This window comes from Aphelocoma coerulescens, assembly GCF_041296385.1.
Source record: "Aphelocoma coerulescens isolate FSJ_1873_10779 chromosome W unlocalized genomic scaffold, UR_Acoe_1.0 ChrW_unloc_scaf_1, whole genome shotgun sequence".
In the NCBI taxonomy this organism is placed as follows: Eukaryota; Metazoa; Chordata; class Aves; order Passeriformes; family Corvidae; genus Aphelocoma; species Aphelocoma coerulescens.
In genome coordinates this window covers 17,926,896-17,947,937 of record NW_027184080.1, presented here as the reverse complement: position 1 = coordinate 17,947,937, position 21,042 = coordinate 17,926,896, and the positions used below count along the sequence as shown (strand labels likewise).

The 21,042-nt window shown below is 39.8% G+C and overlaps 1 protein-coding gene across 5 annotated transcripts in view; it reads left to right on the top strand.

The window, feature by feature from the left end:
- The window catches only part of LOC138102764 (transportin-1-like), a 158,231-nt gene that overhangs the window by 109,723 nt on the left and 27,466 nt on the right, over window positions 1–21,042 (top strand). For 4 of the 5 annotated variants that reach the window (XM_069000517.1, XM_069000518.1, XM_069000519.1 and 1 more), the window contains 7 exons: window positions 563–669; window positions 1,212–1,345; window positions 5,399–5,480; window positions 6,197–6,319; window positions 11,378–11,496; window positions 16,554–16,614; window positions 17,282–17,450. In XM_069000517.1, the coding sequence (XP_068856618.1) occupies window positions 563–669; window positions 1,212–1,345; window positions 5,399–5,480; window positions 6,197–6,319; window positions 11,378–11,496; window positions 16,554–16,614; window positions 17,282–17,450 (795 nt within the window). Of the gene's footprint in view, window positions 1–562; window positions 670–1,211; window positions 1,350–5,398; window positions 5,481–6,196; window positions 6,320–11,377; window positions 11,497–16,553; window positions 16,615–17,281; window positions 17,451–21,042 lie in introns of those variants that run through there. The other variant, XM_069000521.1, reaches the window with a different exon arrangement.

The window sequence follows — 21,042 nt, the reverse complement described above, 5'->3', positions numbered from 1 at the left end:
CATGTCAAGCCCTAAACCTTAACAAGGCAATTCTACCAACAAGTAATTTATATTTCTAACACCTGGACATCAGCATGTGCCCTTAATGTTTTGTGTAAACATAGTAAAGTTGTGAACACATAATTTAGCAATGGGTTATCATTTTATTGAATGACAGCTTCCAGTGTTCATACCTTTGTATTGTAATAAAGAGGGGGGTGACTTGAGATGGATACTCTACTGGAGGTCAAGATTTGTACAGTTTTTAGTAAACTTAGAGCAGAACCTGCCCTGCAGTGTTTGGGCATGATTATTACCTTAACTGGAATTACTTTGTGCTTGACTTCTCATATCTGAGCCCTTCATGACAGTAGGAAGGGGCAACCTGCCTTTGCATTTCAAAGCCCTTCAAATATCATTTGCAATTAAATGTACTTCCTCTTTTTATGCTTGCCAGGTCTTAATAAAACAAGAAATTTTTTTAACTCCATAGATCTTTGAGAAGACTAAAATGAGAAAAATTGGTGTGAAACCTGTGAAGATAGATGAGATCTCATTTCCTTTATTCCTCTGATTCACTTAGGCATTCTGATAACAACCATTGCTTCAAAAGGGGAATTGCAGAATTGGCCTGACCTCTTACCAAAGCTTTGCAGCCTGTTGGATTCTGAAGATTACAATACCTGTGAGGTAAGGAGGCTTATTTTGAAATGTATTATCATGTAAATTTGATTATTTTTTGTCTCTCTTCATAGATACTATATATATGTATAGTATTTTGTGTGGGTATATATGCACATATTCAATCTTTTTTTTTCAGTATTTATGAAGGAAAAGAAATAAATACCAGCTCAACTGTTTTAAGCTATGAGGAGAAAAATCTTGCCTGATTTAAAAAAAAATCTTGCTTTTAAGCATTTAAAAAAATATGATTAAATAAATGAGCACTGAATGTTAAAATTAAAATTACCACTTACCTATTATAGACTCATCCAGCTTGAGATCTTACAGATGACAGTATAAAGTGCTTAAATAAAAAGTCTTTAAGGCTGTTTTAATTTAACTCCATATTTAGTTAGCTACATTTACTTTGTTATTTAGCTACGTTTACTGTGGTCTTTTGCTAAAATTACCTGTTCTGTAAAAACCCTAAAATGTTGCTTTCTTAAAAATGTAAAATAACATATTTTTTTGCTTTGTTTTTTTTTTTGATTGATTTTGTTTTTAAATAGGGTGCATTTGGTGCTCTTCAGAAGATATGTGAAGATTCTGCTGAAATTTTAGATAGTGATGTATTGGACCGACCACTCAATGTCATGATACCTAAATTCTTGCAGTTCTTCAAACACAGCAGTCCAAAAATAAGGTAGGTTTAGGTATCATACTAAAGTTATCTGTTAAAAATTTATTTACATGAGCAGCAAGGATGATATTTTGTAGATCAGTTTAAAACATACTTAGTTTTTTAAAATGATCCTGCATATGCAAATGTGAGAAGGCACAGAAACTTCATGCATCAGTCATTTCCATGCTTATCTGTTTAGTTAATAGATCAGCCTCACCTCTTTATACATCCTCTAAATCAAGAATCTGTCTGACTTTGAAAATCAAATTATTGTTTAAGATTTTGCATATTATTATGAAAATTTCAATGCTGTGGTTAAAATTTCAAATTCTGATTAGAAAGAACTATCTTGCATTTGTTTTGTTATGACTGCAGCAATGGGAGAGTAAAAAATCATTTGCTGATAATGGTTTCTGAGTTCTTGCAGAAAAATATTTTTCTGCTTTAACTCCACCAAAACTTATAAAGCTCTTTATCTTTCAGCTGTATCAAATTAAATGGGTTCAACATCCTTTTACTTTAATACAGTATTAATCTCTCCAAAGTAACAGAAGTATAGAAGAAAAATTCTAAAATTAATTTGTTATTGCTAATATTTATCAACAAGAACAGTAGCTTTTACCCTGAAATGAGCCAGCAACATGCCCTTGCCACAAAGAAGATGAATGTTATCCTGGGCTGGAGTGTTGCCAGCATGGGAGGTGATCCTTCCCCTCACCCTCCAGATGAGGCCACACCTGGAGTACTGTGCCCAGTTCTGGGCTCCCCAGTACAAGAGAGACATGGAGCTACTGGAAAGAGTCTAGTGAAGGGCCACAATGACAATGAAGGGACTGGAGCATCTCTCTGTCGAATTTCCCGCGTGTTCACTTGTCGGAGGAAATAACTTTCAGGGATGGGACTATGCAATTACACAAATTTATTGTTTAAAGTAACAAAACGCATCGGTCGAGGTGTGAGATTTTACAATACCGCTGAATAATGGTGACTAGTCACAAGATTTAGAGTTACATCGTAATTTATAACTTTCTAATCCAATAGACACTTAAAACGACACTTTGTTTTGGATTTATGACCTATCGCCTGTGGCACTTCTCGCTGCAATGCAGCTATGTCTTGACCAATAACTTCTCATGTCATGTACACACAGATGTCTCTATTATACCATCTACATTCTTAAACTATATAAAATCACACTATTATATTTAAAACCCTCCACCAGAACACCCAGTGTACATTTTTACTTATAACTATAGGAACACAGGCTTGTAATCCTTTTGCTTAAGATCTATAAATCTCTGTCAATTAAGCCAGACCTAGTCTCTTCCAGGGTTATAAATCAAAGCCTCCTTTAATTGCAGGAGTTTCTACTCCTCTGTCTCCCACATCTCTCCTATGAGGAAAGACTGAAACTGGGACTGTTTAGCCTGGAGAAGAGGAGGCTCAGGGGTGACATCACCCATGAGTATAAATACCCGAAGGGAGGGTGCAAAGAAGACAGAGCCAGGCTCTTTTCAGTTGTGTCCAGTGACAGGACATGTGGCAATGGGCACAGAATGAGACACAGGAGGTTCCCTCTGAACATTGGGAAGCACTTTTTTTACTGTGAGGGTGACCAAGCACTGGCACAGATTACCCAGAGAGGTGGTAGAGTCCCCCCATCCTTGGAGATATTCAAAAGCAATCTGTAAGGCCCCAGAAAAGTTGCTTGATGAGACTCTTAAAAGGACTTACAGTTGTTCATGTACTCTGAGTTTGATGTATGGGAGAAATACTGACAAGATATTCTCAAGGGGTCAAAACAACGAAAAACTTTACTGGCAACTTTGTAAAATCAAAGAACTTTGGCAAAAGTTTAGAGCAGCATTCAATCAACATAAAACACTTTTCAAAGCATTAACTCAGCCCATTCAACTTAGCAAACTCCAAGAAGAGTGAATTAGAAGGAGAGAGACAGACAGAAAAGATATAGAAAAAAACAAGTATAGCTACCACTCCTGGTTCCAGCAGTATTCAGCTGATAGAAATTCCAAGAGGAAGTAGGGTCAAGACATATGCTTGCCTCATGTCCTGGGTTGAATACCCTTTGGCTTTCCTGGGCCCTTCCCCCCGGTGGGACTTCCAGTCATCTGACCACTCTGGGGCTAGATTGGGGCTTCGGAGGCAGGGTGTGGAGCATTGCCTCCAGTGCACCAGTGATTGGTGGCCCCTGCAGGGGCTGGGATACAGGCCCGGGGGGGGAAGTTGTGGGTGTGCAGAGCAGGGCATTGTCTCACCAAAGCAAGGCCAAACCTGCCCCTTCCCCCACACATGCACCTGAAATGTTTCAAGCCAGCAATCCTTCCAGTCTCTCACACCATTGTGATGTGGTCCTGTGCAACCAGCTGTAGGTGGCACTACTTGAGCAGATGATCTACAGAGGTCCCTTCCAACCTCAGTCATTCTGTGTGATTCTCTGATATGTGTTTTTGGACTCCTCTGAAAATTATATTGAAAGGTTCTACAACTTTGAGGGCTTAATTATTGCCAGCAGTAGTATAGATGGTGAAGAGTAAAAGGAAGAGTATAACTAGGAATATATCTTGATAGGATTTAAATAAAATTTAGAAACTCACCTAAAATAGATGCACACTAAGAAAAATATATAACAAAGCATGAACTGGCACTTGTAGAAAGATAAGCTTTTGCTTTGAGATAAGTAAACCAGTTTAAAGCAGATCATCTGCTGACCTGTGGCCTGGTTTCAGTACATAGTATTGAAGTATGAAGAATATTAGTTGTGTCAGTAAAATACCCTTAGTACTTAGAAGTGTTTAAATATTATCAGTATTTAAATCTGTGAAGAAACAACTTTTGAACACTGTTTTATGAGACTCTCTTCCAAGAAATGTCTGAAGAGACTAGATGTTTGGAGTTGCGTTAGTAAAAATACTTGAATGGATCTTCAGAGTCTTTTAAAGGTAGCTTTATCTTGTGCCTTTACTTATATAATTTGGCTTTTGTGTCTCTGAGAATGAAAAAGACTTGTAGGCAATGGTTTTGCATGAAATGGAATAGAAGAATCAGCTCTTCACTTTTAGTTTGTTTCTACCACAAGTGTTTTATTATGTATCCTAATGCAAGTGTGTATTTGTTCTAAGCTACAACTATATTACTGATGCATATTGGTCTCGTTAGATGCTAAAAATCTTGCAAAGGCAGTTGGATACTTAGCAATGAAGGGCATGCTAAATTTTCACCATGTTGACTTGTATGGAATGGTTAATATTGTTACCAAAAATCAGTGAAAATAAAACTCCTTAACACCAATGTAGCATTAAGAAACAGGCATTCTTTATTCAGCTGGATGCACGGGGGAATATCTTCTCCAAAATACGTGCGTCCCAAGTACAGAAAGAGGTCCTGTTTATATACTATATTTTACATACATATACATAGGCTTTCCCAAAAGAAACATACGTATTATAATCATTTCCCTGAAGTCATTAACATATTTTCCCTCTCCTTTACACGTGCATTCTTCTGTCCTGGGTTTCTTTTTGGTGGTCCCTGGTGGTCAGCAACCCCAAAGTCATACCTGACCACCCGGTTAACTGGTAAAAGTTGGCATAACTGGGCTGGCTGCTTTTCAGTTCTTCGTACAGAAAAGCATTGTGTGGTTCCATAGGCCAGTGGTTTTTGAAGAATAAGCATTGTGTTAGCTCACCAGGTGCAAATGGTTCTTCATCTGGCAACAATATCAGAGAAAATTGATAATCATAATATACTGAAAAAGAGCATCCTTACATACTGTTTGGAAGAAATGTGCCAGGTATAGTCATCCTGCTATGGTTTTTATTTACTGAATACTTAATTTAAAATTATTTATTAGATATATTGGAGTATAAGGTAGTACTTAAAAATGTGGTTTAGTAATTTTTATTGGTAACAATATAGATGTTCAGATTTTTTCCCTCCTGCCTCCAGAAGATTCTTGGACAGTGTGATTTACTTCCTAATGTTTTTGATGCCTATGTACAGTTTAGAAAATGTTTAAGACATGAAAAACATATATTTTAACTGTTCCATTTGTAGGTCTCATGCTGTTGCGTGTGTCAATCAATTTATCATCAGCAGAACTCAAGCTCTTATGTTGCACATAGATTCTTTTATTGAGGTGAGTGCATTTTTGGTTGGAGGGGTAAGTCAAATAACATATCTAATTTATCAAGAGCTTTGAATAATGTTTTACAACCACCACTACCCCTAAACTCCACATTGATGGCTTCCCATTCTTAGCTTCAATCCCCATGGGTTAAAATTCATTCTGCATGTTTATGCTCAAATTAGTCTAAGCACTCTCCCAGCCCAAGAAATTAGTATTTTGAAAATGCTTCCTTTCATAAATACAGGAAACTCTTCTTGCATAGGGGTACTGGCAGCAGTCTGTCACTTACCTGTGATGGAGAGTTCAGTACAGGGATCACCATGTCACTGAGTCTAGATTATGGATCTCTCTGAATACTACTACTGAATGTGGATTAGAAGGATGATATTTTGGTTTAACCAGAGTATTTTATTTGCTGCTGTTATGTACTGAAGGCATTTTCTAGCTTCAGAACTTCATTAATGTTTAGGGAAAAAAAATTCAGGGAATAATGTTCTTGTGTCTAATGTACACGACCAAAACACTGGGTAACAATACACATTGAAAGTCTGAAGAGTTCATTTGCTAAACCATAGGTCTTTAGGAAATAATACAGTTTTCTGAGGTGTGGGGTGGGATGGTACAGAAGTACATGTTTGCATACTTTAGTTTGCCAATAATGTAAATTTTAATACAAATTGAACTAGATGAATTGAGGCTTTTCAACTGGTATTACTTTCCAACAGAATCTTTTTGCACTGGCTGGTGATGAAGAGCCTGAAGTACGCAAAAATGTTTGTCGTGCTCTGGTAATGTTGCTGGAAGTTCGAATGGATCGCCTGCTTCCTCATATGATTAGTATAGTTGAGGTGAGTTTCCCAGATTGTATGCTGAAACATGTTTGGGATTGCAGAAATAATAGCAAATTAAAAGCATACATCAGAATAGGTATGTAACTTTTGTGCTTGCCTACTCTTTGTTTTCCTTCAAGATTGAGGTTGCAAAAGTTTCTTTTTAGCTAATTGCCAACATGACATTGTATTTGACAGTGCATATGGCAGTTGTTCATTCTTAAGTTAATTGATCCTGAAATGGCCAGGATCAGCTATACCATGGAGCAGCCAGGCATTGCCTGACCACAAGTGAGATCATGTTAAAAATCTTAGTTCTAGTGCTGATACTGTTACAGTTTACACATAGAAGCTGTCACCTTTTTTGGATCTTTTTCCACAGCAAGGATAAGGAATGTAATTTTAAATATCTGAGATGCTCTTTGAGCTACTAACAAAGCTGCCTGCCATTGCATTCAATTTTATAGGTTGGTGTCCTTGGATAGTTCCTTGGTTATTCTAGATTAGTGCAGACTTGCCTACCAGAGGACCAATCAACTGGTACTTGTTTGCTCAACTGAGTTGTAATTTCCATGTTTCTGGGAAATACTGGTAGTTTCTAGGTAGCCTTTACATACACTACTTGCTAGACTGGAAATAGAGCAAAGATCAGAATCTTTGTCACGCACATATATGAACAAATGGGTCATAACCCAGTGTCAAATTCCATAAGTGCTAAGTCCAGACAATATGAAGCAGGTTGTTTTTTTTTTTTGCTTCTGGTCAAAGGTATTAAAGAGGCATAAAACTGAGGTGACTTGTAGCATCTGTCTAGTGTTGTCTGGAATTCCATGACACCAAGCCTGGCACATATCTTCTCATCTAACACAGGACAAGTAGGCATTGTTGGTACTTGAGATAGGTTTTTTTTCTTTTGCTTGGTCTGGTTTGGGTTTTTTTTTTTTTGGAGAGAGAGACAATAAAGCTTTGGAGATTATATCGTCAACAAGTGATAACTTCTCTGACTCTTTACCCTCCTGCGATTATAGAATCCTAGCATGGTTTGGGTTGGAAGGAACCTTAAAGATCATCTAGTTCCAACCCCTCTTCCATTACTGGAAGGTGCTCTACGATCTGCCTTCTTTTCTGAGCAGGTTTCTGAACTGGAAACAGGCTGAACACCCCCAACTCTCTTAGTCTGTCTTCATGGCAGAGGTGCTCCAGCCCCCTGGGCATTTTTGTGTCCTCTGCTGGACTTGCTCCAGCAGTTCCACATCCTCCTTATGTTGGGGGCCCCAGAACTGTATGCAGTACTCCAGGTGGGGTCTTACAAGAGTGGAGTAGAGGAGAATCCCCTCCCTTGACCTGCTGGCCATGCTGCTTTGATGCAGCCCAGGACATGGTTAGTTTCTGGGCTGTGAGCACAGATTGCCGGCTCATGTTGAGCTTCTCATCAACCACCACCCCCAAGTCCTTCTTGGCAGAGTTGCTCTCAATCCATTCTCTGCCCAGCCTGTACTTGTGCTTGGGATTGCCCCGACCCAGGTGCAGGACCTTGCGCTTGGCCTTGTTGAATTTCATGAGGTTCATACAGACCCACCTCTCAAGCCCATCCAGGTACCTCTGGATGGCATCTCTTCTCTCCATTGTGTCAACCGTACCACACAACTTGGGGTTGTCAGCAAACAAATCAGTAAGGAACTTCTGGACTTTGCAGGTAGAAATGATGTCAGTAACCAAAAGATCCAAGGTTGTATTCACATTGTATCCCTTATTTTTTTGGAAAACTACTACTAGGTATCTTGTCTACAAAAGACAGCAGTAGTGAATTTTTTTTCTATAACAAAGTTTAGAATTCCCCCCCCCCAGTTTTGGGACTACTGTGTACTGTTATATGTGAAAATGTAATATCTGAGAACTGACTATTTTTCATTCACATGAGTCTGGTTTTGCCCTTTTGAAGCTTGAATACCTCCAAGCTGAATGCTTCTAATGGTGGCTGCTCTAACTGAAGGAATTCTTAAAAAGAAACTTGCATCCACATGATAGGGTTTTTTATGCTTATGGAGAATTACTTTTAAAGTAGTTAAGAATATTAATGATTCAGTAGTGATTCTAAGACAGGTCTTGGCCAGTGTCATGCTTTTAAACCAGACAGGTTTAATATTAACTGTTTTGCCGAGTTCCTGGAGGAACAGGGATGGTTAAATTTGAATTTCAGTGGGTTTTTTGAGCATGTACTTCCAGGTGAGCAGAAGCAGATATGTATTTTTCTGTGGGTTTTTTTTCTCCTTCCTTTGAGAACATGGCAACAGGATATATCAGAAGTAGACTGACCTAATAGATTTCAGTTATTAGATTGCACTTGTATGTTCATAGAGCATATTTAGCCAGGCACGTGGTGCCTAAGATCTTTTTCAATAGAAGTCCTGACTTTTTATTTTACAATGCATAATGAGATTACTTGAATGGTGTTGATAGTATGAAGTTATAACACAGAAACTCAGCTTGTTACTAAAGAAATAAGATTGTCTGCATACTGCTGCTTTCAGATAGATGTCTTTTACTGCTCAAAGGATTTTTCTTAATGCTTTGTGCATCATTCTTTTCTTGATGGTTTGACATAGCATGACTAACACAACACTGTTAGAATATGCAAACCAGTTCTGAATAATGTTCCTATGCTATTTTGTATTTTTTTGTTATAAAGCAACTATTTCCATTGCCTAAAGTCACTAGAATTTCTTAGCTTATCATTAAAAGTACTCCTTAAAGTATGGCACAAGAATACTAAAAAAACCTAACAGCCTTCAAATACTCTTCCCATAGTTTGCTTTGCTACTAGTATCACTGTTTTTACCATGGGGGCCTACAAGAAATATGGGGAAGGATTCTATCAGGGAGTGTAGTGACAAGACAAGGGTCAATGGTTTTAAACTGTTAGAGAGCAGGGTTAGATCGAATATTAGGAAGAAATTCTTCCCTGTGAGGGTTGTGAGGCCCTGGCACAGGTTGCCCAGCAATGTTGTGGCTGCCCCATCCCTGGAAGTGTTCAAGGCCAGGTTAGATGGGGCTTTGAGCAACCTGGTCTAGTGAAAGGTGTTTCTGTCCATGGCAGTGGGTTGGAACTAGATAATCTTTAAGGTCCTTTCCAACCCAAACCATTCTATGATTTCCAGGCTGTGTATATGGCTGTCTTGTACCACTGAGTGTAAGTAGCCCTTTCAATCTACTGCTATCTAACTTCATGGAGCATATATTATAATACATGCTTAAAGAGGAAATGACAGTGTGAGGAGACCTTTCAAACAGACATTACTTTTTGTCATTAAGGTTTTGTCTTTGTGACAAATAACTGGATACAACAAAAGTGTTGATTTTCAAGCCCTCTGGGGAAAAATGCCAAATCACTTCAGTTGCATTAGTTGCTTGCAATGTATAGGACATTTTTCAAATTTTTCAAGCTGTAATCTGTTCATAACTCAAAATAGAGCAGTATTTTTGTTGCCATCAGTTCTTAATCACAATAATGACCTTTTAGGAGACACTTGCGATTTAGTGCACTTCATAGAATCACAGAATGGTTTGGATTGGAAGGGACCTTAAAAATCATCTAGTTGCAACCTCCCCCACATGGGCAAGAACACCTTCCACTAGACCAGGTTACTTGGAGTCCCATCCAGCCTGGTCTTGAACACTGCCAGAAATGGGGAGAGGAGTCCACAACCTCTCAGGGCAACCTGCCCCAGTGTCTCACCACCCTCACAGTAAAGAATTTCTTCCAAATATCTAATCTAAACCTACCCTCCTTCAGCATAATACCATTCCCCTGTTCCTATCACTCTATGCCTTTTTACAAAGTCCCTCTTCAGCTCTCTTGGAGCCCCTATAAGTACTGGAAGGTGCTAGGAGGTCTTGAATCCTTTACTTCTCTAGGTCGAACAACCCCAACTCTCTCTGCCTGTCTTTATAGAAGAGGGGCTCCAGCCCTCTGAGCATCTTTGTGGCCTCCCCTGGGCTTGCTCCAACAGGCCCACATCTTTCTTGTGTTGGAGACCCCAGAGCTGGACACAGTTCTCCAGGTGGGGTCTCAGGAGAGCGGAGTAGAAGGGGAGAATCCCCTCTCTCCACCTGCTGGCCATGCTTCTTTGGATGCAGCCCTGTAGGAATGCAGTTCTGTAGGAAGGGATATGTTTGTTGCAAATTTTGTATCCCTGAAATGCATAAGGATAATATAGGTTGCCCCATTCTATTTAATTTTGAGAACAAAATTATATTCTGAAGGAGAATTTCTTTTCTTCATTTTAAATCAATGTGTGAGGAAAGGTAGCTGCATGGACTTCCATGAGGCTTCTAAAATGAGTGGAAGAACCAACTGTTTCAGAAATAAAGGGCTGGCATGGAAGAATGCAGGAATTACTGTTTTGGAAGTTGCAAGCACTCTCTCTAAATTGCTTTGGCAGTCATGTACAAGAAACTGATGTAGCCGTGGTATATTTAGCCTTTCTGCTTATGCAGGTATTTGATTATTTTTTGTTTAAGGGGGTTTAAATTTTAACAGCAAGCTTAAAGATTTGACACTGAATCTTTGAATTACCATTCATACTAGAAAAAAGTGAGACATTTTTTTCCCCTGTTATGGATTCTATTGAAGTACATCCAGTCAGAAAATCAATATTTGAAAGAGAATCCTTTTTATGGTACTGGATATAAAAAGTATTTCCATCTTACTAAGTGCGTAGTTGTACTCTTTTATTCAAAAGGAGAAGGGGGGGAGTGGTAAAATAATTTTTAAATCCCCCCACTATTCTCAGGAAACTGTTTATTATCTTGGGTCTCTGTCTATAGTTTCTTGGTAATAATGTTCTCACTTAAACTGGGAAAAAACTTAGAATCTGAATCATCTAGCACTGAGAAATAAGTCTCTTGGCTTATTCTCATTATAGCCTTTAGTAGTCTTTTATATCTGTTTTGTCCCATCACCCCAAAAAAACCAAAATTACTCTGGGAGCATAGTTTATTTTTGCAAACACACTTTGCAATGTTGATAGCTTCTTCACTTAAAACTTATACAAGATTGTGTTTATTTTTGTGTAGTATATGCTTCAAAGGACCCAGGACCAAGATGAAAATGTTGCTTTGGAGGCTTGCGAGTTTTGGCTGACTTTGGCTGAGCAGCCAATTTGTAAAGATGTGTTATGTCGGCATCTTGCTAAGTAAGTATTAAGAATTAGAACTAGTTATTTTGAAATAGTCATCCTTAAACTTCAGTTAACTTTTTCCTGGTTACTCTTTTGGAGACTATCTAGCTTGCTGTATGCTTGGGAGGAGTTTCTTGTAGCTAGTTCTTGTACATATTAAAAACGGCTGTATCACAGAGGTCACTGAAAAGACTTTTGAGGATTTTAGACTTGTCTCGAGGCAGCCTAAACCGTGTCACTGGTGCTTTATTTCAAGCTTAACATCCCGTTAAGTATCAGATGGATGCAAAGGTATACTAACGTGCTTAGGCTTAAACAAGCATCTCCATTTGATGTTACCTATAATATCCGGTGTACCATGAACATGTTTTCTTGACAACTGCTATTGTGAGCATTTCTGTGCAATGCTTCTATGTGCATAGTCATGACAGGGGTTCCTCATCTTTATGAAGAACATAAAAAAATTACAAGATCATTTAGATTTAGGAATCAATTTCATATCAATTGCCACGGCAATTTAAGCTTGAAAGCATGTATAATGTGTTTTTCATGGTTCTTCAGACTGACAGTAGTTTTTTTAAGCTTCAAAAACTTTTTTGTAAGTTTCAAAAAGTTATCCTAAGCCTTAAAATGTAGATCCTTGATTGAACAGGAATTGAATACCCATGTTTGAGATTTAAACATCTGCATGTCTTCAACAGTGCTAATAACTTATTTCCAGACTAAAGACTTTTTCAATAGGAAACAAATTCTTCAGTGTTCCCAGTAAATGGAGACCCAATTTTTGATATATGCATGGAAGGTTTTTGAAAACACTAAAGCAGTTCTGTCTGTGATTCTGCTCTTCCAGTGAAAGTGTTGAGAGAAGAGATGCATTAGTTTCAGCCAAAATGACCATTTTAGATGTAATGCAATTTAAAAAAAAAAAAGGAGGGGCTTTCCAAATTTCAGTTTTCATAATAATAAACCACTACACATAAGCATTTAGAAAACAGAATTTAGATTAAAGCAGCTGCTGTAGCAGTACAGGAATAGGAATTAAAAACAGAAGAACCGACGTTATGAAAAATCACTTTCGAGTTTTAAAATGTTTTTACTTAAATCCTACTCTTATAGCTCAAAATACAAAAGAATGATAGCACAGTTCTTGATTCTACCTACCTCCTTCCCAACACACATATTAATACTAGTTACCTTCTCAGTATAAATTGTAAACCTCTTCTGTCCTACATGAACATTGACATTACAACAGCTTCATCCTTGGTTTTTGGGTTTTTTTAAGGAGCTTTTAAATTTCTAGTAAAAGAGATTAGAGTAACATTACATATCTCTTATCTTTCAATGTCATATTTGTTAAAAGCAACTTGTTTGTTGGTGAGTCTTTTTAATTAGGGAGCTATATAAATTTGACAATACTGGATGAGAACCTTGATTTTTTTATATTAGATTAAACAGGACAAGATCTTCTAACAATTGATTTGTTTAATATCTTGTTCCATTTTGCTCCTGTAGGTTTTTTATAAAATATATACCTCCTGCATACTTCATGAAGTATGCTGCAGAAATGCCAAGTAATGAGTGTTAATCTGAATACTTACTATTCTTTCATTGAAAGTTCAAAAGGTAATTGTTGCGAACAAGTGGTTTCAGCTGCTCAGAGTCACCATCAAAGGTATTGGCAAAAAGCAAGTTTTAATATGTATTTGTGAAAGTGTGACTTTACAGAGTTCGATGGCAAGGCTCACTCTATTACTACATAGATGAAGCATACATAGGAAAATTGGATTAGAATCAATTTAGAATGATTTGCATGGAGACTGGGAATGCAAAAGGGGGTAAGGGTGCAAAAGATATGGATACAAAAGATAAGGGTTCAGAAGGCTTTAGCAGCATTTAATCATTGACTAATTTAACATTTAAAAAGTGATTCAGTAGGATTTATTACAGTTATAACAGTGACTTAATTATAGATTCACTATAAAAACATTCATACCATGATCAATTCGCACATGCACAGGTAAACCCATGTGTGCACCTATTTCTATGTGTGTAAATGTACCTATAGAAAATTCCCCTTGGGTTCAGTGAAATGCGTCAATTCCCTTTGCGTTTCCCAACAGGCAAGGGTTGCACCTGGAGGAGCATGGAGATGGGGGGGGAAATATCAGACTAGGCCTCATCGTCAGCGATGGTCCTTCAAGTATCACAAACTTGAGGGTTTGCGAGCTCTGAGAGGCCCCACTCAGAGGGAGGTGCTGACTCAGCCCACTGCAGTCCAGGAGAGCTCGAAGGGCCTCGCTGATCCAAGTCGGTAACTACTGGGCTTTTTTCCTAGAAAGTCCAGTAACAATGGTACCGTTCCACTTGGGCTGTGATTAATTTTAAAAAGGTTTTGTAACAATGGTACCACTTCACTTGGGCTATGAATCAGGTAAATTATTTACCAAGGCTAACAAGGATACATGCTTATCCTTGTTCTTCACTTTGGTCAGGCAGATGATGTTCCTACTATGGTCAGTGTTGTTTCCACCTATATTATGCAAGAGCTCCTAGCACAGTCAGAGACGCTTCAGTGCCCAACTGGTACGGTCAAGGGATGCTTCACCGCTCAGCTGGTTTGGTCAAGACTTGTCCAGAGCTTCTGAGGTCGTAGGGCAGGCCCAAGGATGGGGGGGATGTACCACCACAATGCCCCCATGACTAAAATCAATCTCTCTTGCTCCACAGAGCAGTGATGTGGTCGCCTCTTGCCTCTGTGCCTATACACAGGTTAATGCCATGTTCCAGTTGTAATTTGAGGGAAATTTTTGTTTAGTTCATATTGCCATTGAGATGCATGACTATTATTGCTGGCCTGAATACCTTCCGAAACAATACTCCTCAGCTGCAGAATATAGAGAGACTGAGTCTGTTGCTGGTGCTTGGTCAGTCCATGGTGATTTCAGTATTAGCTCGATTTGGCATGTAATACATATATTTATTTTTATGGATTTATTTTTGTAACAAATGTGTTTATATGTGAAATACTTGACTTTTTTTCCCTAGTACTTTGTTTTTGCCATACATCAATACCATTGGAGACCCATGGCCATAACTAGTTTAATAACTAAGTAAAGTTCTAATATAGACTAATGACTTGACTAATGTCAAGATCTCTGCAATGTCAGGGACTTGTCTTAAGGAGTGATACTTGAAGTAATCACAAAAGGATAGGAGGGCTCGATGTAGTTAGACTTCCATCCTTAAGTGTAGTGAGGTAAGAGTTTTCAGCCACAGGTAAGTAAAGTGACAAATAGTATACATGAGAGCCAACATAATAACTTGTTTATCAAGCATGTTTTGGAAGTGTGAATTCTTAATGAAAAGCTTTTGACTTAATTTCTGAAAGGTACTTCAAAATAGATTTCATCATGTGGAAGAATATCCTATTTTTAAAGTGTAAAACTCAGTTGTGCCATCTGGCTACATCTAGTTAGAAATTAACACTTTTTCAGATTACAAAGTATTAATGAACCTCATGAAATGGAATATGGTTAAGGTACTGACTTGTTATCAGGCTAAGTTTTTGTCTGGGGTTTTTTGTTTGGTTTTTTTGTTGTTGTTGTTGGGGGAGGAGTGTGGTTACAGCCAAAATTATGGACCAGCTAACTGAAAAACAGCTTGCTTTATTTATGTGTTATTTTGACATAGAATCATAGTATCTCTTGAGTTGGAAGGGACCCATAAGGATCATCAAGTCCAACTCCCTGCTGCTCGCAGGACTATCTAACACCAAATCATATGACTAAGAGTGTTGTCCAGATGCTCCTTGAACTCTTGTCAGGCTTGGTGCTGTAACCACTTCTCTAGGGAGCCTGTTCCAGTGACTCGACCACCCTCTCAGTGAAGAACTTTTTCCTAATGTCCAGTCTGAACTTGCCCTGATGTGGCTGCATTCAATTTCCTCATGTCCTATTGCTGGTCGCCAGAGGAGATCAGCACCTCCCCCTTCACTGGCCCCCTTGAGGAAGTTGTAGATTGCAATGAGGTCACCCCTCAGCCTTCTCTTCTCCAAGCTGAACAGACCAAGTGACCTCAGCCACTCCTCATAAGTCTTGCTCTTAAGACCCTTCACCATCTTCTTTGGATGCTCTCTGATAGCTTTATATATTTCTTATGTTGTGGTGTCCAAAACTGCACACAGCACTCGAGGTGAGGCTGCCCCAGTGCAGAGCAGAGCAGAGCAGTCGCCTCCCTTGCCCAGCTGGCGATGCTGTGCCTGATGTGCCCCAGGACACTGTTGGCCCTCCTGGCTGCCAGGGCACTGCTAACTCACATTCAACTTGCCATTGACCAGAACCCCCAGGTCCCTTTCTGCAGTGCTGCTCTCCAGCCTCTTGTTCTCCTGTTTTTCTGTACATCCAGGGTTGCCCAGTCCCAGGTGCAGAATCTGGCACTTTTCTTTGTTAAGCTCCATATGGTCGGTGATTGCCCAGCCCTCTCATTTGTCTAAGTCTCTCTGCAGGGCCTCTCTGCCTCCAGGGAGTCCACAGCTCCTCCTACTTTAGTATCATCAGCAAACTTACTTAATGTACATTTGTTTCCTGCTTCCAGATCATTTATAAAAACATTAAAGAGCACTGGCCCTAAAACTGAACCTGGGGGAATCCACGGATAGCCAGTTGCCAGCCTGATGTGACACCATTTACTATAACCCTTTGAGCCCGACCTGTCAGCCAATTGTTCACCCAATCTATTATAAACCTTTCTAGCTGTGTGCTGGACATTTTGTGCAGAAGAATACTGTGAGAGACAATATTGAAAGCTTTGCTAAAAATCCAAAAATCCTCACTGGTGTCCCTTTGTCAGCTAGATGGGTGACCTTGTTGTAAAAGGAAAGTAAGTTGGTTAAGCAGGACTTCCCTCTCGTGAACCCGTGCTGGCTGTGACCAATGACTGCATTGTCTCTCAAGTGTTTTTCAATAAGTCCCAAAATAACTTTCCCCATCATTTTATCAGGTGCTGAAGTGAGACTGACAGGCCTGTAGTTACCAGGGTCTTCCTTCTTGACATGTATCAATATTTCTTTGTAGACTGATACCTGTGCTGGTAAATGGTATGAAATATTCAGAGATTGATATTATTCTGTTAAAGGTAAGCATTCCTTTCTTTTATACTCAGTAAGAATATCTGGTTAGCTTCTGACTCGTATATCAGAATGGTTGAGCTGGTAGACCAGATCTGGTCTGCCATCTGTTCAATGGAGATTTAGCTTTCTGGGGCAAGGTGTGCTGTTCCAAAAACTGAATGCGACTGCTGCCATGTTTGTTGGAGATTAATCTGTGGGTTTTCCTGCTTTGCTCCTCTCCCACCCAATTTTGGCAGAGCTGGGATACTTTTACCCATGAATTACTGCAGCAAAGCAGCCTATAAAGAAATTATCAGAATTAATTTTAATGCCCTTCTAGCTTGAACTACACAGCTTTTTCCATCACAACATTTTAGAATGTGTCTGTGTACTAGAATTTCTCTATCTCTTCTTCTTTCTAATTCCTTCCCATCAAGAGTAATTTCTTAACAAGAAGAGTACTTTGTGCTTTTCTGCGAGATTACCTCTGTTGCTTCTGTTTTCCTGAAATTTTTCTGGTAAATACTGTATCACAATGCAGGAACAATGGCATTTTTAGTTAGCTAGGCAGCACAAGTGGGATGCAAATCTTTCACATGTTTATAAAATATTGAACTAAAATTTGCACTACGTTCTTAACTTCCTTGAGCAATATAGTTTCACTGGTTTATCTGATAAAACATTTTTTGACAGGGGGATGTTGAAGAAGATGAAGCTATTCCAGATAGTGAACAGGACATAAGACCTCGTTTTCATCGTTCACGGACAGTAGCTCAGCCACATGAAGAAGATCGTATTGAAGATGATGATGATGATGACAATGATCTTGATGATGATGATACTATCTCTGACTGGAATTTAAGTATGTCAAAGTAATGTGTAAAATGTTTTAAAATATAGCTACTTGCATAATACAAGAACCACAGTAAACAGAGGAGTTTTTGTATAGGAATACTGAGGCTTTGTTTTTGAATAGAAAACAAACTATCTGCTGATATAATTGGTGTTTCGGGCAGAAGGGGAGTCTTTCAGGTGATGTTTTGGCTATATAGCTATTGAAAAATCTAGCCACCTGTAAACTTATTTTGAATATGGCCAATAGAGCTGCAAACATCTACTAGAGGCAATTCAACAGAAGCTTTGGATTTTGAATTTTAATTCTACAAGGTAATACAAGACATGTATTGCTGTTTACTTTATTAAAAAAAATCTTTGTTGTGGGTTGACCTTCGCTGGATGCCAGGTGCCCACCAAGACGCTCTATCACTCCCTTTCCCAGCTGGACAGGGGAGATAAAATAAGATGGAAAACAACTAGTAGGTTGAGATAAGGCAGTTTTCTAAAACAAAAGTGAAAGTTTATGTGCACACAAACAAAGAGGAAAACAAAATAGGTTTATTCTCTCCTTCCCATCAGTGAGCAATGTTCAGCCCCTTCCCAGGAAGCAGGGCTTCAGCACTCGTAGGGGTTGCTCCAGAAGGCAAACATTGTAAATAATGAATGCCTCCCCTTCCTCCTCCGTTCCTTAGCTTTTATATCTGAGCTGACATCACATGGTATGGAATACCCTTTGGTCAGTTTGGGTCAACTGGCCTGGTTGTGTCCCCTCCCAGGATCTTGCCCATCCCTACCCTATTGATGGGGGATGGAATTTTGAGAGACAGCGCTGATGCTGTGCCAGTGCTGCTCAGCAGTAACCAAAACACTGGTGTATTATTCCAGCTACCAATGCAAAGTACAGCACTGTGAGGGCTACTATGGGGAAATGAACTCCAGCTCAGCCAGATCCAATACAATCTTACACATTGTTCTTAGCATAATAATGCTTTCTTTTAGTTCAGTCCTCCCTCTAAATCTGGTTTGTGTTCAATTTTTTCCTTCTCCAACTGAACACTATTACCAGTAGTTCAGATGTAGTACAGATGAATGTGCCTTGAAGCTTATGGGTCAAACAACTTTGAGACGTATCTAAATTTTAAAATAATATTAATACTACTGTTATTGTTAATTTAGAAGACAAAAAGCACAAATATATTTTCCTTTGTAAAGTATATTTTTTATCATTTTAAATTCATAATGCTATTCTTGTTGTCATTGTGTATAGAGATTGCAAAATTAAATCAATATTTTCTGGAAAACATAGCTGAAATGACAGAGGGCGCTCTGTGGTCCACAGTTCTGGTTAGGAAGATGAGGAAACTAAAGCTGGCTAGGAAAGAGAACAGAACAGTTAAGAAATCTGTTTTGATGTATGTTATCTGTAGTTGAGAGAATTTGGATTATCTGAATTTCACAATTGTGTGCCCTATTTCTTATCCAGTGTTCTATATTTGACTTCCAATTTGAATGGAGAGGAAATATCAGCACAGCCTGACAGCAGCATTGGTTACTAATGAGACCTGGTAACTAAATATGGGAGCCCACCTTTTTTTCCTCTAGTAGAAAGCTGAAACAGTCTAAGCTGAAGCAGCAGGTGCTGGTCTTGGGGAGTCTGTGGTGTTTATTATTGTTTTTTAGTGGAGATCTGCTCTGAGTTGAAGACTCATGTTTGATTTTATTCAAACCTGTTGGACATCATCTAGAAGCAGAGTAGAAAAAATTTTGTATTTATTATCAATTCTAGTAGTTGCTACCTCCCAACTGAAAAATTATCTCTGTCTTGTTTGGGCCCACTAGCAGTTTAGATCCAGTTTAGGATTTTTGCATGTTACATTTGCTACACATATTTTGCCTCATTACCTGTTCTGTATATACTTTTGTTTCAGTTGGATCAAGGAACTGAGATCATAATAAGCGGGAAAAAATGCAGTATAAATTCTGTAATACAAGCATTCTTTATAAATCCATCTTAGCATTATTTTTCTAGACATGTCAGCCCCACAGCAGAAAACCAGAGTAAGGATTGCTGAATCATGTTTTGAAGCTTTTCTTTTATGAGCTTGTACTAGTTTGAAAACAAACTAGTGGGAGACACCAAGTCAGAATAACAATTTAATAGGGAAATAAAATAAAAAAAAATAAAGGCAGAAAACACTGGGTTAAACTGACAGAGTCAGGATACAACCTGACACCCTGTTAGTCAGGGTAGTGGTGACAGTCCGATAAAATGGTGGCTGCAGTCCCCCTGAAGTGAGGGATGTGGTTCTGTTGAAGCAGTGATCCTGTAGAAAGGGCCTGCTCTTCCTTGGAAGGTCCAGTGGTGGCTATGTAGCTGTTGTCCTCTGGGAATCCAGTGGAAAGGGTGTCTCTGGTGTTCAGAATTGTCGGGATCTCCTCCCCCTGCCATGTAGCCCTGGGAGAGGGGCCCTGAGGGGAGGCACGGGGTTTCCCGAGCCCCTGGTCAGCCTCGTTCCCCATTGGTTGGTTTGTGTTTCCCTGCGCGGGGAGGACCCTTGGGTCCGGACAGTGAGGGTTCCTCGGCAGAGCTCCGGCCACGCGGCTGGAGAAATAAACATCTCTGAAGCATCTACCAAGAATCCGTCCATATATATTTCTTTTCCACGGGACTCCTGGTTTGATATAGGCGTGTTACAGTAATCCCCGCTGTAACAAATGGTGGGAATTGTGAGCAGAACGATCCCCGATCCCTAAGCGACTGATTTGTGTGAGTAAACCCTAGAAACTTTGGATGCCTCCTCTTGGTTTTGTTTTGCTATTCCATATCTAAACTATGGAGGAACCATGGGAAGGCTCTTGGCTCTCAGAGCCGCATATGGACATTTATCTTAAAATGATTCTTGAACAACGATTTGTAAATTTTAGCTTGATTCAAGCTCAGAAAGAACTGAAACACTTCCTGGCATGGTTGTTTAAGAATTTTTTCAATGTTTCTTGGGATTTAATTCTTACCAAGGGCTTTTGGAACACCGTTTGAACACAGTTAATTTTTGAGTCAAAATACATGCCGATGGAAGAATATTTTCGTGAATATTATTTAATTACCGAGACTGTTGAGCAATGTCAGCTGTGTCCTGGCGAAGGGAAGCCTGCCTCAGGGACCGTGCGACCCAGGCCACGTGCACCGAGCGCTCTGCAAGCAGCAGCGAGGCAGTTCCCGCACGTGGGCGGAGCCACACGAGCCGCAGTGTCGGTGGCGGAGCGAGGCGCGGTGGGAGGGGCATGACCCAGTGGTGCCCGCCCGGCCCCGCGCAGCGCATGGTGGAGCGAGCCCTGTGAACGCCTGGCTAAGATGGGCGGTGTGCGGGCAGTGGCTGGCGGCGGTGGAGCAGAGCCGCGCCTAGCCGAGACGCACGCTGGAGCAGGGCGCGGGGGGGTCATCGCTCGGGGCTCCGGCCGAGATGCAGCGCCTGGCAGTGGCAGCGAAGCTGCGACCAGAGGAGGCGATGCACGGAGAACTGTGCAGCACGGCCCAGCCCGGCCCGCGCAGCCCCGAACGCAACCCCGGGAAGAGCGCGCAGGCATGAGTAGCCCCGACAATTCCAACACGGGAGCAA